The following is a 27,465-nucleotide window of genomic DNA, read 5'->3' as shown; positions in this document are numbered from 1 at the left end:
GGAGTAAATTTTAGATTAAAGGCTGACTTTAACACACTATTAGTTTTCTGTAGCTTGTATTAATAAAATATCAAATCATTAAATACTTGACCAATTGTTCAAAGAGAATAAGAGAATAAAGTATGAAATAATAGGTTAACAAGGACAGTAAAAAAAACCATACTTTGTCAACTCTGATTAGAGATGATTCTAACAAAAATTAGTACTTTCACCAAGACTAAAATTTTCAACCATCTTTTGCTAAGAAGTCAAAGAGACTATTGAAATAAACACCTGAATTGAGAGGGGAATAGGGAAAGAATGGCAGAAGACCAGAGTGGACTCAATACCACAGACAAGAACTGTGGCTTTAAAGATTCATAAAAATGACTGAAATGGATGCGAATAGTGAATATAATATTAGCTGATAGTTTTTTTTGTTTTGTTTTTCTCTTTTGGTGCCAGTACTGGGGCTTGAACTCATGGTCTCGGTACTGTTCCTTAGCTTTTTTTGCTCAAGGCTGGCAGTCTACCACTTGAGCTACAGATCCACTTCTGACTTTTTAGTAGTTAATTGGAGATAAGAGTCTCATGGATTTTCTGCTCCATGCTGGCTTCAAACTTCAATCCTCAGATCTCAGCCTTCTGAGTAGGTAGGATTACAGGCATGAGGTACCAGTGCCTAGTTTTCATGACTATTGTTGTATACTACCTTTAAATACCAACAAGTGGTTTCTGGAGGACAAGGTGTTGAGTTTTTGTTAATATATATCCTGTTTCTATTTATATCATCTAGGTAAGCTTATTTCATACAAATTCATAAGTAGCCATTCTATAACTACCAGTGAAGAAAGGTAGTGGGTTGACACTCTGTTAGGACCCAGGATATCATATGTGGAATTAATGTAAAAATCCCCAACAAACATCAGGCACAGTGGGACACATGCTTGTAATCTCGGAACAAGGGAGGCTGAGACAGAAAAATTTTGAGTTCAAGGCTATCCTGTAGTATACACAAAGACCCTATCATGAAACAACAACAACAAAAAAACCCAAGTCATATACACAAAAGAAAGATATTAGAATAAATTTAAGACTACAGTAATAATACAATAAGGGAAGAGCCAATTCAGACTAACACAACAGGTATTCGAAAGATTTATCTTGAATGAATGAAAAGGAGGGTGATCTCAAGGGTTTTGCTGATAGTCATAGGGGATAGTCATAGGAAACAAAGAAATGGAAACGGTAAAACTGACATTAACAGAAGAACTAACCTAGAAAGGCTGTCACATGGTTTGTGCTCTTGGCAGTGTTCAGTTCTAGGACAAAATCAGCGTGAGTGTTGTACCCGAGCAGTTTGGCCACCTGGGCCCGCAATGGGAGTAGCTGCTGCAGAATTACTGTGTTTTCCTAGCAAGCAACAAGGAAAGCAAGTCATTAGCTGGGCCCAAAGTACTAATAAGTTGTTACATTTCTAGGTGTGAAAAACTCAAATGTTTTTAGACCACCTTAACTACTGCTTCCATTTCTGTGTTGAGTTTTTAATTCCTGATTTTACTCCTAAAATAATTCATATCACTATAAGTTAAGGCAGTAATTGAGGTGAATGAATTTAGAGAACTAATTCAAACTTAGAGGAAGCATGCCTTTTAAGTATTATAGTGATTCCTTATTGCTTCTCACTGATAGAACTATATCAAATGTTAGTAGGTTAACTGTTTTGGTTGTGCTTATGATGGTAAAATATATACAATATAAAATTCCACATTTTAACTTCATAGCCAGGTATATGGCTATTCTACACACTCACACACATGCACGCACTCATGCACCATCCAAAATAATGTGGTAGTAAAGATGTAAAGAAATTGGAACTCATGTGTTTTGTAGAAGAGAACATAAATGTTACATATTCTGTAGAGTACAGTAGCACTATTTGTAATAGCCAAAAGAGGGAGTAACCCAAGTATCCATTGACAGATGAATGGATCCATAAACATAGTACAAATATACAGTGGAATATAATTTAACCTTTAAAAGGACATTGACTCAGGCTACAAGGATGCACCTTTAAGACATTTATGATAAGTGAAATGTGCCAGTTACACAAGAATAGACCAGAGGACCAATGAAATAAAAGACCCAGAAATGAACCTACAGACCTAAAGCCACCCAATATTTGATAAGGGAGCCAAAAACAGGGTGGAAGAGACAGCTCTTCAACCAACGGTGCTGGCAGAATTGGCTATGCACACGCAGCAAACTGGAGTTAGATCCTTATATATCATACTGCACTGGAATCAACTCCAAATGGATAGAAGTCCTCAATAGACCAGATACCCTGAAAATATGATAGGAAGGGATAGGGGAAACATTATGGCTCCTTGGCACAGGTCGAAACTTCCTAAGTAAAGATCCAGAATCACAACAAATCGAAGAAAGACTACATAAATGGGATTGCATCAAACTGAGTAGTTTTTGCATGGTAAAGGACATAGTTAGCAAGATAAGTAGAAAGCCCACAGAATGGGAGAAGATCTTTACTAGCTATGCATTAGACAAGGGCCTCGTATCTAATATATACTCAGAGCTCAAAAAATTAGCCGGTCACTGGTAGCTCACATCTGTAATCCTAGCTACTCAGGAGGCTGAGATCTGAGGATCGAGGTTCAAAGCCAGCCCGGGCAGGAAAGTCCATGAAACTCTTATCTCCAATAAACCACCAGAAAACCGGAAGTGGCGCTGCAGCTCAAGTGGTAGAGCACTAGCCTTGAGCTGAAGAGCTGAGGGACAGTGCTCAGGCCCACCATCACCAATAAATAAATAAATAAATAAATAAATAAAATAAAAATTAAACCTCCCCCAAACAAACCCTCAAAGAAAGAACCCAATCAATAAATGGGCTAAAGACTTAGAGACTTCTCCAAAGAAGTAAGAATGTCCAATAGACACATGATGAGATGTTTGACATCTCTAGCTGTAAAAGAAATGCAAATCAAAGCAACATTGAGATTCCCTTTAGAATGGCCATTATCAAGAAAATGAACAATAAGAGCTGCTGGTAGGGATGAGGACAAAAGGAATGCTACTACACTGTTGGTGGGAGTGTAAACTTGTTCATCCAGTCTGGAAAGCAGTATGGAGATTCCTCAAAAGATTAAACATAGAACTTCTCTATGACCCACTCCTGGGCATTTACCTAAATGACCACAAACCAGGCTGCACTAAAGCCACCAGCATGACCATGTTCACTACAGCATTATTTTAGCCAACATATGGAATCAACCCAGATGCCCCTCAGTGGATGAATGGATTAAAAAATGTGGTACATATACACAATGGAATTGTATGCTTCCATCAGAAAGAATGACATTGCCTCATTAGTTGGGAAATGGAAAGACTTGGAAAAAAAATTATACTAAATGAAGCAAGCCAGACCCAAAGAAGCATAGGCTACATGGTTTCCCTCTTTTGTAATAATTAGAATGTGCCTATAAATCTACAAGTAAACCCAATGGATAGTAAAAGATAAATAATTACAATTGGACAGTATTAATTAAACAGCAGTCTAGACTTTCACACAGTGAGAACAAAGGAGGATACTTTTTAGGAGAGGATTGCAAAGGCTCAATAGCTATGTAAATAAGATCATATAAAATGATGCTTATTGAAATGAATTCCAAGAAATGGAAAGAAGATTTTTATTGTACTGTTTTCAGTTCTTTTTTTCTTACTCTCTTCTTTCCTTTTTCTTTGGTTTATTCCCTTCTGTCACTGTTTTATTTCTGTACCCTTGGTCTTGTATATAAGTATATCTGCATATACTTACATAAGCATATAAGTTTATCTGATTTGGGGTGGGGAAGGGGAAGCACAGAAATGGTGGGGCAAAGGGTGAACCAATTCAGTAGTGAAATCCATTAGATACTATGTTGGAAATTATTTGTACAACTTGAGTGGGAGGGAAATCAGGAGGGGAAAAACTGGAAGAGAATGAGGCAAGGGGTTAACCCCGTTCAAAAGCAAATGTACTCATTACCTGACTTATGTAACTGTAACTCCTCTGTACAACACCTTTACAATAAATTTTTTAAAAAAAGAAATATACCAATCACAAAAAGATAAATATTGTAATCAAATTTATGTAGCATTTACAAAGGTGGTTGCCAGAGGCTGGAGGCAGAAATAAATGGGGCCTTGGTGTTTAGCAAGTAGAGTTTTGGTTAGGGAATATGACAAAGTTCTGTGGGTAGACAGTGGTGATGGTTGCAAAAGATCATAAATACACCTAGTGACACTTCCTATGGTTTAAATGTCTTCTTAACACTCATGTGCTGAAAATAAATCTGTATTGTGGTGCTACTAACAGGTGAGGCCTTTGGTAAGCCTCATGCTTCAGCCTCATGTATACTGGGATTACAGATGAGCCCTACCACACCAACCTTGGAACTGTGATCTTTCCTATCCTTTCTTAAATATACTTGTGACACTTAATGGGACAAAGGATGTGAAAAGACAAGTTAAATTTTTAGGTTATCTCTTTGTGGATGTCTGCCTTGCTAGCTGTGAAATAAAGATGACAATAATAATGACACTGGAAATCACATACTGAAGAATGCAGAGCCCACTCTGGGCTCTCTCTTTTAGTGCTGGTTGCAAGAGAAATATATCTAAAAAACCATAGTAAGTGTATAGTAACATTAAATATGCTATTTGTTTATTTACTGGAACTAAGGATTAAACTTACATGCTAGACAAGTGTTCTACCACTTGAGCTTCCTAGATCTCCAGCCCTTTTGTATATATTTTGTTTTTGAGATAGGATTTTGCTAACTTTGGGCTGGCTCTGAACTTGTGATCTTCCTGTCTCTGCCACCAGAGTAGCGGGGATTACAGGTGCGTATCACCATAGCCAGGCAAAATTTGGTCACTAATCTATTAAGTGTAACATTCAGTGACACTGATTAAATTGATATAGCTACACACCATTATACAATTTATTTCCAGGATTTTCCATTACTTCAAAAAATTCAGTGATCATTAATAGTAACTCTTCAGGCTCCCCTAGTGTCTAACTTACTTTCTGAAAAGAAATAACTTTTTCACTTTTTTTTTTTTTTTGGCAGTGCTGAGATCACACCTAGAGCCTCATGTATGTATGCTCATCAAGAGAGCTGCCATTAAGTTATAACCCCAGCACAAGAAGTAATTTTTTTTGTCATCTCTGTACTTTTCACTGACTTATAAAGTTGTTTAGCCTATACCTTGACATATGGAGACTAGGAGCTGGAAAAGGGTACTGCTAAAACAAAAACCAAACAAGGTACCAGGATGGAAGATAAGGACATAGACAGAGATGGCCAGTTTGCAAGAGGGAAAAGATGGAAGGATGGAGAATGGAAGGAAATAACTCTGTTGGGTGAGGTTCTGGGGCTTCAGATGGCTGAAAAAGCCAATTGCTCTGAATTCTTAACATGGGGATCAATAATGTCACTCAGTTACTGAAGGGCAGAGATTAGTTTGAGATTCTCTCTTCCTTCTCCAGCCTTTTTCAAAGGGCCCAAAGCAAACTCTATTCATTTGAAGACAAATGGGATGAGCAAAATACAGAGGTCAGTGTTTTCAAATTGGTAGGACTATGGACCAAACACAATGTATGTATTTATTTAATAATACAACTGATTATAAGCAACCAGACAAGAAACTAAGTTTTTCAAGGAGTTTCATTACCAATGATAGTTAACACTGGCCTATAAAATCCTGTGGTTATTTGGTCTGTAGGATAACCCTTAGACTTCACACTGGGGAATTCTATATATCAGCAATTCCCTAAGATATGGTCATGGAAGATAACAGTGAAGATGTATCTGCAAGCAAAATAAGGACCATAAAGTGCAACTGATAAAGGAATTCTTGATCCAAATAACTTTGGACTAACTGAAGGGACTTGCCTAGAACAAGAATCCTTATAATTCCTGACCAACATTTTTTCACAATTGTTATATGACCACTATTTTTCCTATTCTTTCCTTCTCAAATGGTAGGTTCATCCCTCCCCCTGGTATGACTGTTAGAATTTTTCTCTTCCTATTCTACTTATGGGTGGGTTGAAGGTATGGGAGATTTAACTTTTTTTAATAGGCTGATAGATTATGAGAACCTCCAACTGAGGAGGACTGTGTGTTAAGAGTTTGGCCTGAATACCTGCCTGGGAACTGACAAATGTTTTTAGGGAAAAAAAAGGGTGCTTATGGTTGTACAGGTGGCGAGAAAGACTATGGTGGAACAGTGAAGCCTGTGAATCTAGTTCTCATTCTTTGTCTTTATAAAACCCTTTAAGCTGAGCAAATGGTTGTCAACTAAAATTCACATTTCCCAGCTTCCCTTGCAGCTAGACATACCTCTATGATGGAATTTGGGTCAATGGGATAAAAATAGAGTTGACATATGCCATTTCTAGGTCTTGTCTTTAAAGATGAGAGCTTGGTGCTCCTTTACTCCTTCTCAACAGGCTAGGGAATAGTCATTTCCAGAAATAACCTTGGAAGTCACTTGTTGAGGAGGGAGAGATACTTGCCAGTCCTGGACTGCTGATGTAGGAGAGGAATACAATTTTTAGTTTATTTAATCTAGTCTAGACTTTTTTTTTCTTACCTGCACACTTTCTTACTTGGCCACACTGAGTGCCAATGAGCAATAAAAAGCTAAAAAGTCTTGCAGATCTGAGGAATTAGGAAGCATAATACCAACAGAAATCAGAATATCAGTCTGTGAGCTGACTTTGATAGTTGTTCTAAAAAAAATCAAGTCCTAACAACAATAGAAAGAAAAACATTTATAGTACCTCTTTGCACCTTGTATTAAAAGCCATTTCCATCTTCCTTCTTGTTTCAGGGACACAACATTTCTTCATGACAGGAAAATAGTGTGGATATTTTAAGGTTATTTTATACTTGTCATCATCTGTCTTTTCTAAAGTGTCAATGAAATCATCTGGAAGAGCACCTGTGAAAAACCATTTTCTCACACATCAATTTTTCCACTCATTATTGGTTACTTTAGAATTGGCATGGTTCCTTTAAGTAGGTCTAGGAATTTGGTGGGGTGACTGAAATTCAAGAAAAATAATAAAAGTCCTAATATTATTATTTTAATATTTTTGTTGAAGTGGGGGTAGCATTAAGAGGCCTGGTGGCTCAGGAGATAGTAATGCACAATATGAATATACTTCAGTGGATCTTTGAGGATGATGTTTTGATGGAGAGAAGGGCAAAATAAATGAGACAAAGAATCCAGAACTGAATAAGAAGACACCAATTTAAGTTACAATGTAGGGGACATTGCAGGGCAGAAAAATTGTTAAACATCTGAAGGATAATAAACACCAATGTAAGTTACCAAGAGAAATTATGGGGAAATATAATGAAATCTCTTCTGGACTGAATCTAGAAATATTATACTCTTATTAGCCTAAAATCTAATTCTGGCTGTTCTGGTTGTCTTTTTTTAGCTGGAGTGATGAGATTATTTTTTAAAGGATTCTTTGAACTCTGGTTTAGGCTTTCCATCTGGAAATCATAGTAACCTATGAAGTAACATTATTTACCTAACTGACATGACAATCTAGCAAAATAACAATTTCTTTTCTTTTCTTTTTTTTTTTTTTTTTTTTACCAAGTTCAGCCTTAGAAAACACAAGGAAGGTATCATCCTCATTGAGGTTTTTGTTGAAGTCAATACATAGCTCACTCATTCTTTTCTTCATTGATTTGATTTCCTGGAAAAAAAAAATATGTGCAAAGCATTAACAGTAAAAGGAAATACTCATTTTTACTGTAAACAGTGAAGTAGGTTTTATATGAAGACTAGATCCTGTTCTTGGGAAGTCATGTCTAGTGACAAGCTTAACAAGCAGCTGTCCCAGTCTTGAACACCTTATAGAAAGACAAACCTAGTCATGTATTAAAAAAAAAAAAGTTATATGAAGAACTAGACAAATTAAGAAGTTATGGTAAAAGCAGTATCTAGCATATTAAACACACACAATAGTTGCTGAGTGAATGAACAAATCCAGTAGCTCATTTCCAATCAACGTATTTGTTTTAATTCAAAATTTAAGTTTAATAATTAGTATCTGGTGATGAAGTAAACAAAGAAAAACTGAAAACACTAATGATTTATAAATTCTTTGGGGAGAAGGAGGATTTATGGATTCTAACATTTGCATAAGAAATACTAGGTGGCAGATCAAATGAAGCAACAGAAGAAAAACACAAGAAACAAATTGCATTAATCTGTCCCTTTCTTCTAGCAATGTTACATAATGACATTTACTTAGTACACATTGATTTCAAAGTGTGGGTCTGCTCAAGAAGTATCACTTGCACTTATTAGAAATGCAATTTCTTTTTTCCCACCCATCAAATTATTATTTTTTATTTAATTCTATTGTATAGGTGATATACAGAGGGGTTACAGTTATATAAGTCAGGTAATGAGTACATTTCTTTTGGAACAGTGTCACCCCCATCCCTCATTTTCTCCCAGTTTTCCCCTCCCCCACAAATGCAATTTCTTAAGAGAACCCACTAGCAGTAAGAGAAAACCAACCTTTGGATGGATGATACTATCACTAAGAAGACGCAATGAAAAATGGAAAATCAGGTGGCCAATGACATCCCTGTGCATAGAGATCTGACCAATCCATGAAGCCTATCAACATCTGGACTGTCCAGTTGCACAAGCAACTAAACCTCTTTTATTTTCTAAAGGAGATTTTGTTAGCAGCAATCAAAATAGTGTAACTAAGTTTTCACATTCCCAAGAGGACTGAGCAGGCAGATGAAAGGTGAGGCAAGATAGATCAACCCCTTTTCTTTAATTAGGATGAATAGGCCACAAGGCTGCAAAGGGCACTCAGGTGGTAAAAGGATACCAATGTTTTAGTGGCACCTTCAGTTCTTGTCTACATGATGATATCAAATAACCGAATTAGGGCCTAGTTTGAGTTTCTTTCAAGCTTACTTTCGGGTCTTGTGTCTAGAAGAACAATCTGAAAATGAATTATAGATTCTATTTCCTGTTAAAGAAGAATGAAGTTAATTCTGTAGTAAGTTTACTGCTGAACCCAGAATACTTGATTGGTCTTAAACAAAAGAAAAGGGTTGAGACGTACTTTTCAACAGCTGGTCTCTATTCATTTAAGGGGCAAACATCAATGATAGTGTGTCCCACTCCAAAATGCTGGTTTTAAAACTCTCCATCAGAGCCGGGCGCTGGTGGCTCACGCCTGTAATCCTAGCTACTCAGGAGGCTGAGATCTGAGGATCGCGGTTCAAAGCCAGCCCGGGCAGGAGAGACCGTGAGACTCCTATCTCCAATAAACCACCAGAAAACCGGAAGTGATGCTGTAGCTCAAGTGGTAGAGCGCTCGCCTTGAGCTGAAGAGCTGAGGGACAGCGCCCAGGCCCAGAGTTCAAGCCCCACGACCGACCAAAAAAAAAAAAAAAAAAACTCTCCATCAGCAAAGATTTTTAAAAATTTATTTATTTATTTACTTTTGCCAGTCCTGGGCCTAGGCACTGTCCCTGAGCTTCTTTTGCTCAAGGCTAGCTAGCACTCTATCACTTGAGCTACAGCACCACTACTGACTTTTTCTGTTTATGGTGGTACTTCATGAATGCTAGGCAAGCACTCTAACACATTCCCAGCGCATCAGTAAGGATTTTATTACCACTGCCCTATCTCTGGACTACAAAGGGAAGGAGAATACAAATCAACTATGGAGACTTGGAATCGACTCTTGAAGAATATAAGTAGAGCAGGAGAAATAAGCCAAGCACACAAGAAAAAAACAAAAGGAACTTGGACAGGATCAAAGCTTTGTCAGTCACTATGAGGTTAAAAGAAGCTGTAGGAGTTAAAGCACTGAATAGTAAATATGTTGGAAATGGATTTGTATTATGGCTTATTTTTATTAGAATCCATCAGTTTCCCTGTTTCTTCTATGTATGTTTTGTTTTATGTATTCATTTGAAAGAAAAGGAAGTAAACTTACATTTTGTACTTGTTCTGGAAGATGAAGCCCATTTCTTTTTCCCATTTTAATTGACTTTTCTAAGTATCTCCTGGCTTCAGGCTTTATCTTCTCCAAATCACAGTTTTCCTAAAATCAATAAGCACGACATCCATTTCCATTGCAACAGTGCATGGGAACCACAAATCATGAGGCCAAAGCAAATTTATTCATCACCTCCATTGCACTACGAAGCACAGGTGACTATAAGGAAGGTCCTTTTGAAGACCTAATTTCTTTTATGCTTTGGTGAGCCTCAGTTCATTTACAACAGAAAAATTAAATAAATAAAAAGCATCCAGAATTGCCTTGGCTTGCCTCAGAATTCAGAGTGCCTGTGCCATTGGAAGGCGTGATAATAGATGAATTTGCATAATCTCATTCTGAGCATTCTTTATGACTGAGTGGTCTTTTTCACAAAACACATTTCTTATCACAAGTCATCTGAATTTAATTTTCTATCATTTGCCAACCTGGTTCCACTTGAGAAGCAGGAATAGAAATAAAGGGGTAAATTCTACACAAATGCAGAGTGGGGCTCTTTTGCCAAGATGCCAAATAAGGACAGCTGGATAAAACCCCAGCAAAGGCTTCCTGTCACTTGGCAAGGGAGATAAAGGGACTCCAGCAAGCTGCATATGAACAAGTATCAGGGGAAAATGAGTCAGCAGTGCAGAAAGAGGAAAGCTGTTGGTGAGTGTGAATCTGTGCAGCAGCACCACACTCATTCCAAAGAACAGAGGAAAGTGGAAAATTCCCCACCCACAGCAAGGAATAAAAATGCACAGTCTCTCCAAAACAGGTGGCAGAATACCCATAGCACATCTGGACAGTTGGTCAGTTAGTAGTCCCTAGGAAAAAAAATGAACTTCAGACAGACTCAGCAGGTGTAATGGATTCAGTTTGGCTGGAAGCCAATGAGTACCTTCTGTCACTGGAGCCTTACAGACCTTCCACTGCTTGAACACTCTCCATCAAAGCTTTGGGCCATGCCATCCCTGAGCCTTTCTACTATCCAAACTAATTACAATTATGTTTAGCTTTACAAATGGCACTTTAGCTGCTAAGTGTAGTGGTGCACACATATAATCTCAGCACTTGGGAGGTGGAGGCAGGAAGACCATGAGTTGCAGGGCTGCCTGGACTATACAGCAAGATTCTGCCTCCAAAAAAGTCCGTTTAGACTGCTGGTGCCAGACCTATGCTGAAATGATTTTGCAATTTTTCTCACCTTCCAGTGAAGCATCAAAAAAGAGCTGTATTTTAACTTCAATGCCAATTAGAACAGCAAACTGGATTTCTCTTTATCTACTAATCAATTATCTGTGCTGTAGTACTAAGACACTGTTGTAGCTACATGACTCGAAGTTTCCTCTGTGGAAGCAAACAACAATTAGATTTTTTTCCATAACTTCCTTTTGTGTCCCTGAGGAATTTGTGAGCATGCTGGCATGACTGGAGTTGGAACTTTAACTGATCTTGGCATCTACTGGGTTCCTAGCAGCAGGTGCTTGCAGTGGGAAGAAGCTCAGAATGCCCAGGGAGGACTAAGCTGACTCCCTCAGGGACAGACAGAAGTTCAAATCACCATGCTCATGTGGACATGATAAATTTGGCTTTACTTAGGCTGGTGTTAATAGTGCCAGGAAGTCTGTTCTAAAAGTGAGGCACAGCAACAGGAGTCTCTGGGTGGTACAGTACTGCAGGTTATAAGGTTGGGAGAATTCAGGAAATTGTAGCTGAGGGGGTGGGAGAACAAGAATAGGGCCAGGCCAGGTTGGATAAGTTGCTAAGGACCCAGGCAAGCAAGTAGAGATCCAGAGCGGAAGATCAGTCAGTGAGGAGCTGAAGCATATTGCTGGATATCTGCATAAGCACTTGGGTCTCAGGGCCACAGTTGGCCCCAAGTTGAGAACAGGACAGGCAGTGAGCTGAGGACAAAGCCTCAACAGCTGAAAGAGCAGAGTTTCTAGTCCATGGCTGTGCTGGAATACAAGGGGCTTTAACAGTGGACAGAAGTAGACTTGCCAAATATGTTGGTAGCAAGGCTATTTCAGAAAGCCTGAAAGTATACTCAGGATAGCAGACTCAAAATTCATAGTGTAGATTAAAATTAAAACCATTTACGATCAAATTAGATGATATAGGTACAAACAGGTAGCAAGATATTCTGTGAAAAAAGTTAGCTCTGCATTAGGCCTAATTAAAACATTATTAATTAACATAATGAAATATTTAACTTGTCACAAGAAATGACACCTAACAAAACAGGGTACATTTGATTGGGGTACATTGTATGCATGTATAGAAAGGTCACAATAAACTGCTATACTAATAAATAAAAAAGTAAAATCCCTTGGGGCTGGGAAGGTGGCTCAGTGGTAGAGCACTTGCCTTGCATGCATGAGGCCCTAGGTTCGATTCCGCAGCACCACATAAAAAAGCCGGAAGTGGGGCTGAGCTCAAGTGGTAGAGCGCTAGTCTACGCTGAAGAGCTGAGGGACAGTGCCCAGGCCCAGAGTTCAGGCCCCATGACCGACAAAAAAAAAAAAAAAAGAAAGAAAGAAAGAAAGAAAAGAAAAAAGTAAAATCCCAGATCTGATTCAGTTATAACCAGGCATTGCTTGTCAGTCAGACTCTAAGGGCTCAGACAATCTCTGGCAGTCTGCAGAGGACATGCTTGTTAAGCCTATTGTAATATTCTCCTTCATAATCACCAAACACAGTCAGAACCACAGTCCAAGGATTTTCTAAGAGTGAAGCGCCAAATCTTCTAGACAGCTTTACTGTAATTACATCTTCCTTCCTGAACAAGTATTTCTTCCCTGGAGTAAACCAGGCCACCTGGGGTGAAGTTTCTCCTCTTTAAAGTGGGGAAGGCCAAAGTAATTCTTCAATTTATAGGATCTGACAGTAGTCATCTTTATCTTGATCTCTGTGGTGACAAGATTTGTTTTCCCTTTAACTTCCTCCTGGAACAAAGGGCTTTTATATAAATGTGTTAATATGCTCTCTCCCTGCCACAGGTATGCTTATAAACTTTTTTATAGAACAGAAACCCGAGATTAAATGTTATTCCCCAAATCACACAGAATCTTCTGTGTAAAGTGACAGAAAAAACTGAGTTTACTCTTCTTCCATACTATATATCGTTCTTAATTCATTATCATTCTTTAAAATTTCTTACTAATGGACTGGGAAGGTGGCTCAGTGGTAGAGTGCTTGGCTTGCATGCATGAGGCCCTGGGTTTGATTCTCAGCATCACATGAGCAGAAAAAGCCAGAAGTAGAGCTGTGGCTCAAGTGGTAGAGTGCTAGCCTTGAGCTGAAGAGCTGAGGGACAGCGCACGGGCCCAGAGTTCAGGCCCCATGACCATCCCCCCGCCCAAAATCTTACTAATAATAAGACTTTGTCCTTTCCTGCCCAGTATCCCCTCATATTTCCAGTTTCTAATACATGTAAGTTAAAATGTGTCTCAGTGGGATTTTATATTGTGTGTACTACATACACAAAGTAGAAACCATAATGCGGATGAAAGAACTTTGAAGACTGAGATTATATCTTGTTTTAAATACCAATTACAAAGTAGATTTGCAAATTGTGAATTTGCTTCTGGAACCCTTTCTTTTTTGGTCATGGGGCTTGAAATTAAGGCCTGGGCGCTGCCCCTGAGCTTTATCACTCAAGGCTACCACTCTACCACTCTGAGCCACAGTGCCACTTCCAGTTTTCTGGGGATTAACTGGAGAGAAGAGTCATGGACTTTTCTGCCTGGGCTGGCTTTGAACGATGATCCTCAGATCTCAGCCTCTTGAGTAGCTAGGATTACAGTCATGAGCCACCAGTGTCCAGCTACTGGAACCCATTTTTACAAGCTAAAATAGAGACAATAACTTGGTCTCAACTCATGACATATTGCTAGGTTTTCATCCCATACTGTGGAGGGTATTCTTAGAGAATGTATTACCAGAGTACAGAGAGGCCTGGTTGACGGATACTCACTAATATGCCAACATAGGATGTGTGGCCTTTATATGGCCATGGTGTGAGGACACCACACTGACAGAAGACACTTTTATGTGGGATTAGTTCAGTTCCACTCAGCACACTTACAGAGGGAAATGGAGATGAATATCCTTGAGAAGTTTTAATTCTTATGAGGGGAAAAAGTGAAGATTTATAAAAGATGTATTATGTACTGTGAGGAAAAAAGAAGTCAAGTAGTTGGACAAAAGAAAGGCACATAAACAGAAAATAAGCCCCAGGAGATGATGATTTATATATCTGGATCTCCAAGCTTTTCTCCCACTCTTTTGTGAGATAGGGTATCACTAAATACCCCAAGTTGCCCTTCAACTCACGATCTTCCTGCTTCAGTCTCTCAAGTGCTGGGAATATAGGTGTGCATCACCACACCCACTTGGATCCCTAGATACTTAAAGGCCTGAAAAAATTTACATACTTCAGATTATAATGAATAAGATGTACACATTCCCAAATCAAGAAAGCATGGTAAATTTTGAGCATAGTTTTTAATGTGGTAATGTTTATTTCAAATGTAATTTTATTGTTATTATTAAAGTATTGTACAGAGGGGTTACCATTTCGTAAGTCAAGTAATGAGTACATTTTTTTGGACAATATCACCTGTGGTCATGGTTTTAAAGCACTGGTTCCTGAATTTTAATTTAGTACTAGTATTGTAGGAGAGTTAACTTGGCACTGGTATTGTAGGAGAGTTATATAGGCTTAAAATTATATGCTTGGTCTGGGAGAGAGGCTCAGTTAGTAGACGGGTACTTATTAGCAAGGACCTGGGTTGAACATACATCACAAGAAAAATTATGTTAATACTAAGTCCCATTCATCAACATGGTACCATTAAAACTTCCCCTTCTAAATCATTCTTTGGTGAAGATGAATTGACAAGACCAAAGCCAACTGCTCTGAAAAAATATAAAAGTATTACAATAGGCTACTCTAGTTCTCAAATCTAGCTTGCATAATTCAACCTCTTCAGTCAAACACTTCATCTTATGCATTTATTACTTAGCAGGCCACTGGGATAAATATGCCTGTATTATTTTATCATCAACTAACTATACATTTTTTTCTCAGCAATATGACTAGAAAGAGTATTGTGAAACCTTTTTGTCTGTTGCTGTTTACTGAATTTTGAGTTAGTATGCATTTGTAATATGAGAGGTTCTTATTGTAATATTTATATGCACATAGTGTACTATGAACAAATTCACTCCCTGAACCATGTTCCCATTTCTCCCTTTCCTCCTCCTTCCTTTTCCAATATTTGGTTTGTTTCATTATGCTGTGTTTAACCTCTCTCCTGCCCCCCACCACGTAATACCCTTCAATCCTCTTCACTCTTCCAGTTCTCCTCCTTCTGTTGATTTTTTTTACATTCAAATTCCATTACTATTACCAACACCACCACTGCTACTGCCACCACTGCTGCCATCATCATTATCCACATCATCATCATTTTAGGTTTATAGTCCACAAGTGAGAATATCAATATCTAGCTTTCTGAAGGTTGGTATATCTCATTCAACATGATAATCACCATTTCCACACATTTTCCTGAAAATAACAATCTCAGTTTCTTTATGGCTAAGTAACATTCCATGATATGTGTGTGTGTGTGTGTGTGTGTGTTCATATATATATTTTCTTTATCCATTCATTGGTTCTTGGGTACTTTGGCTGACTCCATAGTTTAGCTATTGTAAATAGAGCAGCAATAAACATTGGTATCTTTTTTGTATATTGATTTACAGATACATGTCCAAGAAGTGGTATGGGAGAATTACAGAGTAGGTTTATTTTTAGTTTTGGGGACCCTCTGTGACTATTCTAGTTGACATTCTGACCAACAGTGTCTAAGGGTTCCTTTTCTCCACTGCATCCGTGGTAGCATTTGTTGTGAGAATTATTTCAAAATTGCCATTTTGACTGGTGAGATGAAATCTTAGTAGAGTTTTGATTAGCATTTCCTATAATTGGACATTTCATGTATTTATTAGCCATTTGTATTTCTTTTTCTGAGAACTGTCAGTTCAATTAGTTTGCCTATTTATTGACTGAATTATTTGTTCTTTGGCTGTTCATTTATTCACTGCCAGTATCAAGGCTTGAAATGAGGGCCTTGAACCCTTGTTAAGATGTTTTAACTCATGGCAGTGCCTCTACCACTTAAAGCCACCTACAGTCCAGATACTTTATAGACTAATAGGAGATAGAGTCTCATGGATTTTTCTGTTCAGGCTAGCTTCAAATCTTGATCCGCAGATCTCAGCCTCTTGAGTAGATAAAATTACAAGCATGAGTCATAGGTACCTAAATGAGAATTTTTTTTCCTTATCTTGAATTTTGTGGTAAACATTTTTTCCAGTTTTGCCATTTATGTATGCATTATTTCCTTGTTAGCTTTCAAAAATGGTAACATGCTGTATGTAGTACTCTAATTTCTTTTGCTGTTACTAAGGTTGACCCATGTTTTCATGGTTCTTATAGATTATTCCTTTCAATGCTATAAAGCATTTTATTACATAAATGTGCCCCACTAGATCCATTTTCTTGTGAATGGAAGTCTATTTCATTATTTTGCTAGGAACATTTTTGAATTTTATGCATGAATGCAAAAGTGCTCTTTGGTAAAACACTGAGGTGGTGAGATTCCACTTTATAATATTAAGGTTCTTTATCAATTAGTTATTTTTAGTCAATTACTTATTTTTAGCCAATTACTCTCTTGTTAGTAGTACCTGAGCATTCCTATTGATGCACATCCATAAAGACATTTGGCATTGCCAGACTCCTTAATTTCTGTTAATCTTTTTTTTTTTTTTGCTCAGGGCTACTGCTCTTCCATTTGAGCTACACTTCCACTTCAGGCTTCTTTTTGGTAATTTATTAGCGACAAAAATCTCAGAAGCTTTCCGGCTCCCACTGGTTTCAAACTCCAATCATTAGATCTTAGCCTCCTGAGTAACTAGGATTATAGGTATGAGGCACTGGAGCCCAGCTTAATTTTTGCCAATTCTACAAATGAAAATAACTTATTATGGTCTTCATTTCCCTGATTACTGATGAGGCTGAATATCTTTTCATATGTTTACTTGCCATTTTTATTTCTTCTGGATCTGCTCTTCATGTTACTTGCCCCAGAGGTACAAAATTGAATCCAAAACTAAATCTCTCGAGAGAGAGATTTAATGTGAAATCTACATGGTGTCTGGCAAAGCAGGAAACACTTCTAGGTTCTTAAAACATTTTCAGCCTCTAACCTTTCCAATTATGAAAAGAGCTACTTCACCTGGGTACAAAGGTTAAATTGGGTAGCTCTGTAACTGTACAAAGGTAAAATAGTGTTTTTAGTCACACACTTGGAGGAAGATAACACACTGGTCAGCCTTATAGTCTGTTATAAACTCCTCTCTCTGTTTAGTAAAAAAATTAGGCATTATGGATTATATGAGATACACTTCAAAGTAATTGATATTCTCCAGACTGAGATGTGTCATATCTTAAGTGACTGATCAACTGTGATAGTTACCTTTCTGTAACTGTGACAAATTACCTCAAGTACTATACTCAACTTACAGGGAAGAAGGGCTTATTTTAGCTCTCAGTTTTAGGTTTTAGTCTGTGGCCATTTGGTGATACAGCTTTCTGGACTTGTGGTTTACTATAATGAGGAGCATGGTAAAGCTCATGGTGAAGAGACTAAGAGAAACAGGAAAGGCTTGGGATCCCAATAGTCTCTTCCAGGGCATACCTTTTGATAACATCTTAATGATCTCACCAGGCTCCACCTCCTAAAGGATTGACTGTCTCCAAGTAGCATAACAAACTGAAAGACCTTGCCTTCAACACATGGGATTTGGGGAGCTCTCAAGAGCCAAACTATAGCATCAACCTATACAATATGGCAGAAGTGGTGCTATGTGACTTCTGGGACTTGTTATAAAATATAAAGCAGAGTCTATATGGATTGATGGAACCCTCGCACTGGAGTTCTGAGTTTCCATCAAGGGAAGTCCTAGCACCCTAGGCAGTCAAGCTGTAAAGTATCACCATTTAGCCACATAGGGCGATTCTATGACTAAACTGTGTGCTCTAAAAATGAATTTGTTGAAGTCCTAAATCCCAATGGGATAATATTCAGAGATAGGCTTTTGGAGAGGTAATTAAGGTGAAATGAAGTCAACAGGGTGGGATCTCAATGTACAAGGATTGGTGACTGTATAATAAGAATACTGCCATTCTCCATGTGGATGGAGAAAGGTTGTGTGAATACAATTTGAGTGCCAGCCAGGAGAGCTCTCATCCAGACAGGATCACGCTGGCTATCATCTCATACTTCCAGCTTTCAGAATTGTGAGAGCATAAATTTCTATTGTAATACCACTCAGGCTATGATACTTTTTTATGACAGCCAAAGCTAACCAAAATATCTATGGATTACAGAAAGACAACTGGTTAGATCCAATCTGCCTCAACTCCAGTTACCTATGCCAAACATGAGTAGGATTTTCCCAATTGGTTCCTTCCTGAAATTCTGGTCTCTAGAAACTTAGAAAATAACATGATTTTTGCTATTTCTGGCCACTAAGTTTTGGTATAATATACTAAATGCCAATGGAAATAACTGGAAAGTTTATTCAGATTTGTACAAAGAACTATGAAATGTAATCCTAAATGAAAAATTACTGAGAGGTAAGATAATACTTGATATCCACTTTGGAAATTATATTTGATTACTATCTAAGCTGGTGGTATCTTGGGACCTCAATATTATTCACTTTAGTAGTATATACTGAAATTGCACACTTGATATTGTTTCAGACCTTATCCAGTGTAAAGAAGAATTCATGTATTACATCATGGTGGTCCTGTTTCTCTTATCACAGCAGTAGAGTAAAATAAATATAAATTTGGAGTATATTTATTATTTAGTAAAGTGTCCAGTTCTAACAGAAACTGACATTATTTAAAAGTTTAAAAAGTACCATACAAATATGGTTATCAAGGAAGGTGTCCAAAAGTAACTAAATTCATCTAATGAGTTTCAATGCAAACACAGTTAGTTTTAATTATTCTGATATCACCTTAACAGACATTGTAGAAGACACTAAAAATGTTTCCACAATGATCTACATGCGTCAGAGTAGCTTCATTGGAATCAAATCTGAAACTACTTTAAATCGTTACAACAATGTCCTGAATGAACAGCCCAAATATCTAAACCAATCTTATGAATGTATGAATGGACTGGTGTCTATGGGCTTACTAATATCTTTTTTTCTTTCTTTCTTTTTTTTTTTTCTTTTTTTTTTTTTTTTTCCGTTCTGGGTCGCTAACCCAGGGCCTAGTACATGCAAAGCTTGTGGCCACCTTCACTGAGCCACCTACTAGCCCCTTGGAAGTTTTTGTTGTTATTCTTCTTCTTGTAGGTTTCCCCCCCTCCATATTAAAGGGATTTGTAATACTTTTTACCTGTAAATGAACGATTCTCTGAAATATATCTTCTCTCATGCTCATCTCAATATCAAACTGAGAAAGCCTCTTGTCTGCTTCTGTGCTTGCTGCCCTCACTTCTTTGTCAGAGGACACATGCTGGGGGAAGTCCAGCATGGTTCTTTCCACTGTTGATAGAAAGAAGAACTATGAACACCACAGGACTCATCAGAGCAGTATGCAGCCAAATACCTCTTTCCAGGTGAATGACATGCTGATGTATATTCTTTCTGCACACTTTCCTAAGACCATCAAGAGGCAGAAACTAATGCAGGACTTGGCTGTCCTACTTGGCATCATTATGAACAACAGGATGTAGTCTGAGCATTTATCAAAACACACTGAGGGCAGCCAAATGGCACAGCCTATAATCCTAGCACTTTGGAGGTGGAGGAAGAAAGGTAGTAAGTTCAAGACCAGACTACACAGTAAGACCTTATCTCAAAAAAAGGCAGAAGTACATTTAAGGTCTAATTTTTTTAATTTTTTAACTATCTAAAGACAAAGATACTAACCAAAGGCAGACCCTCCCAAGGGCAGGGACATAAAGTGATATGCTATGGAGAAGGTTAGGCCTTGGAGAAGGAGGGGCTTAGTGAGGGGTTTGAAAATTAGAGACTGAAAGTCTGGGGCCTGGCAGATACACACACACACACACACACACACACACACACACACACACACACACACACACACACGTGTATATAATTTATATATATAACATATATAATTTTGTTTTATGTTAATTTTTTTGGTGCTGTCTTTGGTCTTTTTTTTTTTTTTTTGTCAGAACAACATTTATTGAGAGAAATTGATATTCCCAACAAGGAGTCAGTTATTTAGGAGGAAGGAAGTGCCCTCTCTGAAAATTCTGGAAAAGCTTTTTCTGTTTGAATAAGAGGGACAAGTCTCCCTACACTGTACCTTCCTCAAAGACAGAGGCAGCTGGAGGTACTTGACCAAGTTGACGTTTATGGGTAGTCGGTGTTGGTTTGGGTCCTGGCTCCTTGTGGGGCACAGATTCTGGGTGCTTTTGGTGGAAGGCTTTGTCTTGCAATGGCATGTTTTTCTGGGGCTGTCTGCCTCTGTCTTTGATGCACCTGTTTCTTGTAGGATTACTCTGAGCTGCAGTGGAAGCTTCTTGCTGTCCTTGGTCTTGAACTGAGCACTTGGGTGCTGTCCCTGAGCCTTTTTGATCAGAGCTAGAACTCTACCACTTGAGCCACAGCTCTACTTCAAGCTTTTTGGTAGTTTACTCAAGATATGAGTTTCACAGACTTTCCTGCCAGAGCTGGCTTCAAACCAACAATCTTCATATTTCAGTCTCTTGAGTATCTAGGATCACAGTTGTGAGCCATTGGTGCCCAGCAAGACAAAGGATTTTTTTTTTTTGGTCAGTTGTGGGGCTTGAACTCTGGGCCTGGGCTCTGTCCCTCAGCTCTTCAGCCCAAGGCGAGCTCTCTACCACCTAAGCCACAACGCCACTTCCAGTTTTCTTGTGGTTTATTGGAGATCAGAGTCTCACCGGCTTTCCTGCCCGGGCTGGCTTTGAACAGTGATCCTCAGATCTCAGTCTCCTGAGTAGCTAGGATTACAGGTGTGAGCCACCAGTATAGGTCATTTTATAAAATATTTTCATATAAACATAAAATAATCCATTTAATTTCAGAGAACTGGCATAAATTTACTTAGTCATAGCCAGTAAGCAGCTAGATACTGGGGTATTTCTGTTAAATTATGATGGTGAGTCTGTTCTAATCTTTACTAAAGTTGGTTCTTGAGTTTTATTTGTATTTTGACTTTAATTAGTCAAAAATCTTGAGTTAGTAAGATAATCAAGACTATACACCAAAAATCAGTGTTTTTTGGTGATGGTTGTGCTTATTCTGTGACAATGAATATATGAAGATGGCAATATATATATTATTTATATAATATATATATATTGAAGATATATATATATATATATATCTTCAGTGTTTTGAAAGTACCCTAACCAGGTAAATTTACATAAGTAATACACTGTAGAGAATATAGCTGTCTCTTACCAAGAAATGAAGTCAAGCAAGCTGCCTTACTTCCTGAAACATTGCTTCAATGAAACTTGTTAAAATTTTGTCAGAGCTATTAAAATAAATACATAATATAGATTTTTAAAAGAAAGAATCAAAGTATATAATACTTTTATCGTTTAATATGAAATTTTATGCCTGTTTAGTGAAGGGAAAAATGGAAGAGACATTTTAAAATCTAATACATGCAGAATTTGTTTAAGCTAGAATTAGTAATATGCATTTTCTGCTTATTTTTAAAAATTAGCTCAAGAGCTAGGGTTCAATTCCCAAACCCTCAAAAAATGTTTAAAATTAGCTCAAAAAGATACTAAGAAAAACTCAAATGAGTAATAAAACTCAGAAGCCTAAAAATGGAAACACATTACTAAACAAACAATAATGCTGAAAACCATTTCCTTCCTTCCTTTGCTACAAAGCTCTGGAAGCCAACTTGAGCTCTCCCTGCCAAGCTATAAACACGGCTGATGCCCAGGACTGGCCACTGGGCAAGCAAGGCTTTAACAGCTACTAACGAATGCAGAAGGAACTTCCACAACATTCACAGTTAAAAGAAAATTAGTTTTCAAGAAATCTCCCAAATTCAACAATGATAATTTTATGGGAAAGCAGAAGCAAATATCACAAATCATAAAGTATGTTTAAAAGATCTGCTATTGAGAAAAAAATCTTAATTTTAAATAATTAATTTTAAATAATTACTTAGGCATGAGGCCCTGAGTCCGAGCCCCTGTACTGGCACAGACAGGAGGGGAGAGGTAGGAGAGGGAAAAAGGAAAGAAGGAAAGGAAGGAAGGGAAGGAAAGGAAGGAGGGAAAGGAAAGGAAGGGAGGAGAGGGAAGGGGAGGGAAGGGGAAGGAAAGGGAGAGGAGGGAGAGAAAAAAGAAGGAAAGGAAGGAAGGAAGGGAAAGGGAAGGGAAGGGAAGCGAAGGGAAAGGAAGGGGAGGGGAGGAGAAGGGAAAGGGAGAGGAGGGGAAAAGGAGGGGAGAGGAAAGGGAGGGAAGGGGAAAGGGAGGGGAGGGGAAGGGAAAGGGAAGAAGGGAGGGAGGCAGGCAGGCAGGCAGGGAGGCAGGCAAACAAGCAAGCATTTTTTTAGTTGAGTATGGAAATGTATGCTTGTAATCTCAGCATTTGGGAGGCTAAGGAAGGAGGACCATAAACTTAAGGCTAATTTGGACTACGTAGTAAGAACTTGTTTCAAAAACACCCAACCAAACAAACAAAAAAACACCAACAAGAAAAGCCAGGTGCTAATGGCTCATGCTTGTAATCCTAGCTACTCAGGAGGCTAAGAGCTGAGTGAGGGTCACAGTTCAAAGCCAGCCTGGGCAAAAAAGTCTGTGAGACTCTTATCCCCAATTCACCACTGGAAAACCAGAAGTAGTATTGTGGCTCTGAGTGGTAGAGCACTAGTCTTGAGCAAAAGAGCTCAAGGACAGTGCCTATGCCCTGAGTTCAAGCCCACAACCACTACCAACAACAAACAAAACAAAACAAAAACTAAGAAAAAGAATTTTCTTCCACTAATTTTACATGAATTTAATGTCTAAATTATTAGGTTAGCACATCAACCTGGTCATGAATGACTGAAGAAAAGCACTTAACCAAACATGAAGCACATAGAGTGGGACACACATATGAAGTCACCCATGGAGTATCTCTGCCAAACAGAGAATAACTTCATCTGTGTATCACTGTGTGTGTTATGTGTGTGTGTGTGTATGTGTGTGTGTGTGTGTGTGTGTGTGCGTGTGTGGCAGGACTAGCATTAGAACTCAAACTTTGAGCTTGCTAGGCAGGTACTCTGCCTCTTAAGAGTCTTGATATATGTCATCAAAATGCTGTCCTTGTCCAGAAAGCAACGAATGAGTATAATTTTACAGAGCCTTTGCTAATATAATAAAATTTCTAAATCTTAGAGAATCTAAATCTGAGCAATGAACCAGCCACTATGCAAAAATCAGTAAGTAGTAAACATAGTATAACCCGGGTGCCGGTGGCTAACACCTGCAATCCTAGCTACTCAGGAGGCTGAGATCTGAGTATCAGGGTTCAAAGCCAGCCCGGGCAGGAAAGTCCATGAGACTCTTATCTCCAATAAACCACTAGAAAACTGGAAGTGGTGCTGTGGCTCAAGTGGTAGAGTGCCTGCCTTGAGCTGAGGAGTCTAGGGACAGAGCCCAAGCCCAGAGTTCAAGCCCCACAACTGACCAAAAACAAACAAACAACAAGATGTGGGTATGCTGGGTGCCAGTTACTCACACCTGTAATCCTAGCTACTCAGGAGGCTAATATCTGAGGATCATGGTTCAAAGCCAGCCTGGGCAGGAAAAGTCTGTGAAACTCTTATTTTCAATTAACCACCAGAAAACCGGAAGTGGCACTGTGGCTCAAGTGGTAGACCTCTCACCTTGAGCCAAAGAGCTCAAGGTCAGCGCCCAGGCCCTGACTTCAAGCCTTATGGCCAACAGAAAACAAAAACAAAAACGAAAGAGATGTGGGTGTGCTCATGCCTCCTACCCACCTATATACTTCACTTCCACATCTGCCAACACCTGCAAACAGTTCTCATAAGTTACTTCCTCTATGTCCAGCATTCCAACCGTGTCGTACACCTGCTTGGTCTGCATGATGAGCTCTTCTGTTCTTGTTTTAATTTGCTCTGGTGAAAGATCCCATCTTAGAACATTTCTGCCAGCTGCAGTGTAGGAGGACATTGCCTGGAGAGGAGATGCCACATCTCTTCCCAAAGTCATTCTGAGTAAAATCCTGGAACCACCAACTCTAAAAATAATAATAATAAAAATTTTTAAAAGAATAGAAATGACATTTCTGTTGGTCCAAAGCAAGGAACAATATTCATTAAAAAAGGAAATTTCAATTAAAATTAACTTTTTAAAAAATACTGAGCAAATTTTCTCAGTTGAACACATACTGTCCTAAACTTAAGTTCCCTTGTATTTTTAAATTGTTTTTGCCTAAAGTTTTAATGAAATTTGCACTATGCAAACACTGAATTGTCAGTATAATGAAACCACATAGAGGAAGGAAAGTTAGGTATCAGAGATACACAAATTGTTCTTTATAAATTAAACTAATAATCTTTCCTGTGCAAACTTCTGGCAACCATGTATATAGCACTAAAAAAATTATAGGCTTAGTAAGGAATTATTTAAAATATTCCTTCTATATTGAATGCTAAATTCTTTAAAATTAAGCATAATGATTCGAATTCATTTCTGGAAATAATCTCTGGTATCACTCTTACATTACCATAAAAGAAAAAGAAAAAGAAAAAGTTTAAGAATTAGGACACCAATCCTGTAGCTGGGGTAAGGAATCTTTTTTGTCAGGGGCCATTTGGTATATGGTATTAGCTAGTATCGATTTTACGTTGCTATGTGAAAAGCTCCCAGATGTATTGAATTTTGGTTCCTGGCCATAGTTACCTTGGCAAAGCCAGACCAAATCATTTCTCAAATCTTATATGGTCCATAGGTCATTCCTCATCTCTGCCTTAAGACAGTCAAAGTAGTAGCATTGATCCTATGTTTAACTCTCTTACCTATATACATCCCATTCCTTTCTAATTCTCTCCAACCCATTCTCCAGTTCTAGAGCTTATTATGAATTTAAAAAAAGCTGCATTTCCTAATATCTACATAGTGAGTGTTTAGGCACTGTTCAAAATGTTTTCTATGCAGAAACTCACTCAAGTCCTTCAACAACCCTATGAATTACATAATATGATTATTTATTTTTTATAAAAAAAAAACCCTAAAAGTGTACTTCCCAAGGCCACACAACTAGTCATATGGTGAGAGCTAGGATTAAAAACCATGCTGTCATGGTATTTACTAGATACTATGTTGAAAATGAACTATACAATTAGTGGGTGGGGATGGAAGGGAAAAACTGGGAGAGAGTGAAGGATGGGTAAAATTGTCCAAAAAGAAATGTATTCTTGGGCTGGGAAGCTGGCTCAGTGCTAGAGTGCTTGCCTCACATGCATGAGGTCCTAGGTTGGATTCCTCAGCACCACATAAGCAGAAAAAAGCTGGAAGTGGCACTGTGGCTCAAGTGGTAGGGTGCTAGCCTTGATCTGAAGAGATGAGGGACAGCGCCCAGGCCCAGAGTTCACCCCCACAACCAACAAAAAAAAAAATAAAAATAAATTTTAAAAAATGTATTCTTTACTTGACTTATGTAACTGTAATCCCACTGTACATCACCTTTACAATAACAATGCAAAATAAAGAATAAAGGTGTAACCCTAAAAACAAAAAACAAAACAAAACAAAAACCCATGCAGGCTGTCAAATGGACTCATGCCTATAATCCTAGCTTTTGGGGGCATGAGATCTGAAGAAGCAATCAGAAACCAATAGAGATAGAAAAGTTTTTAAGACCTGGTTCAAGTAGAGTACACCAATAGTTACCAAAAGAGCTGGAGCACAATACACATGCACCCGTGCGAACACACACACACACACACACACACACACACACACACACACACACACACACACACACACACACACACACACACACACACACACACACACACACACACACACACACACCCAGGACCACAGAAGACTTTTTAACTAAAGTATTTGAATAAAGGAGAAGACCAATAATAAGGTTGGGAGAAGGACATCAAATGCAGGACACAGAATGGCAAAACCAGATCTTGAAACTCAAATTTTTTGTGTGGTGCTGGAAATCAACTCCAGGCTAGATGCATGTGCTCTATCACAGAACTATACCGGCTCCCTTTAAAGGTGTTTTACACAGTGGTAGAGGTGCTGATGAGGGCATCACTGTGGGTGGAGGCACAACCTGGAGAAGAAAGATGTTGATATTTCCTTCTTACTTTGTGGTATGGGTGTGGAAGGAAGAAGAATGTAGGGGGAACAATTTTCTTTTGGGCTGAATGGATTTTAGTAAAGGTCAGGAGGAGAAAGATCTAAGACAGAGTATCAAACAGTAGAGTTTTATTTATCAAGGAAATGGTCTAGAAACAATGGAGAAGTCTAGGGTGTAGTAGATGGTTAAATAGTTTAAGGAGGTTGTATAGCCATTCATCTCTTTTCCCTATCTAATTTCATATGTATTGCTCCCTTTTTGCATGGACACCCTAAAGTCAGTCTATTTGTTTTGGAAGTGGCTGCCTCTAATCACAAGATTCATGCACAGGATGCTGCTGAGAGAAAGAGGTCTCATTCCCGCTGGTTGCAACTGAGTGCGCTTGTGTCCTTGATGGCAGCTGGCAACCAGCCTATGAGAAAAAGTGGAATGTGACTTATGATGAAATATATTCTGTGAATAGTAGAATAGAGAGGAAACTAAATACTTGTTATCACTGAGCCCCTAGACTAACTCTGAAGCCTGACCCAGAGCCAGACTTTCCAGTTGTATGAGTCAATAAATCCTCTGTAGTGTTCAAGTCAGTTTAAATGTGGTTTTATATTTTTGGCTTCTTAGAGGATCCTAACTGATAAAGGCTTTTTTATAAAAACTAAAAGAGGAATAAGCATAGTGGGGAAAAACCTCCTGTGGAGGTCAGAGTACAAGAAATGATGGATGACTAGAGGGCTTACGATGTTGATGTTGGCGCAAATTGTGAACTTCAGTGTAGACAGTTGGCTAAAAATTCTATTATTCCTACAACCTTTATGGACACAGAATGAGGCCTTGAAGAGAGTCAGCTATGACTATGACTGATGGTGTTGCCAAGAAGTTCTACAATAGATGAAAAGCCTGGGTCTGGTACTGCCAATTACCTGAACAGTAAG

At 38.4% G+C, this 27,465-nt stretch overlaps 1 protein-coding gene and 1 long non-coding RNA gene across 3 annotated transcripts in view; one reads left to right on the top strand and one right to left on the bottom strand.

Moving 5' to 3' along the window:
* Nln (neurolysin) overlaps positions 1-27,465 on the bottom strand; it is an 88,408-nt gene that overhangs the window by 32,682 nt on the left and 28,261 nt on the right. For both annotated transcript variants that reach the window (XM_042690772.1, XM_042690773.1), the window contains exons 2-7: positions 24,192-24,451; positions 19,575-19,723; positions 10,040-10,147; positions 7,657-7,759; positions 6,827-6,987; positions 1,257-1,392 (exon numbers count right to left, since the gene is read on the bottom strand). In XM_042690772.1, the coding sequence (XP_042546706.1) occupies positions 1,257-1,392; positions 6,827-6,987; positions 7,657-7,759; positions 10,040-10,147; positions 19,575-19,723; positions 24,192-24,451 (917 nt within the window). The remainder of the gene's footprint in view (positions 1-1,256; positions 1,393-6,826; positions 6,988-7,656; positions 7,760-10,039; positions 10,148-19,574; positions 19,724-24,191; positions 24,452-27,465) is intronic.
* LOC122117146 overlaps positions 1-27,465 on the top strand; it is a 46,092-nt gene that overhangs the window by 17,374 nt on the left and 1,253 nt on the right. The window contains exon 2 of the long non-coding RNA XR_006149097.1: positions 27,356-27,460. This is a non-coding gene — a long non-coding RNA (uncharacterized LOC122117146). The remainder of the gene's footprint in view (positions 1-27,355; positions 27,461-27,465) is intronic.

The sequence above is a fragment of the Dipodomys spectabilis genome, unplaced genomic scaffold (assembly GCF_019054845.1).
Source record: "Dipodomys spectabilis isolate Male_0828 unplaced genomic scaffold, ASM1905484v1 ptg000140l, whole genome shotgun sequence".
Lineage (NCBI taxonomy): Eukaryota > Metazoa > Chordata > Mammalia > Rodentia > Heteromyidae > Dipodomys > Dipodomys spectabilis.
This window is presented reverse-complemented; position numbering and strand designations above follow the sequence as displayed.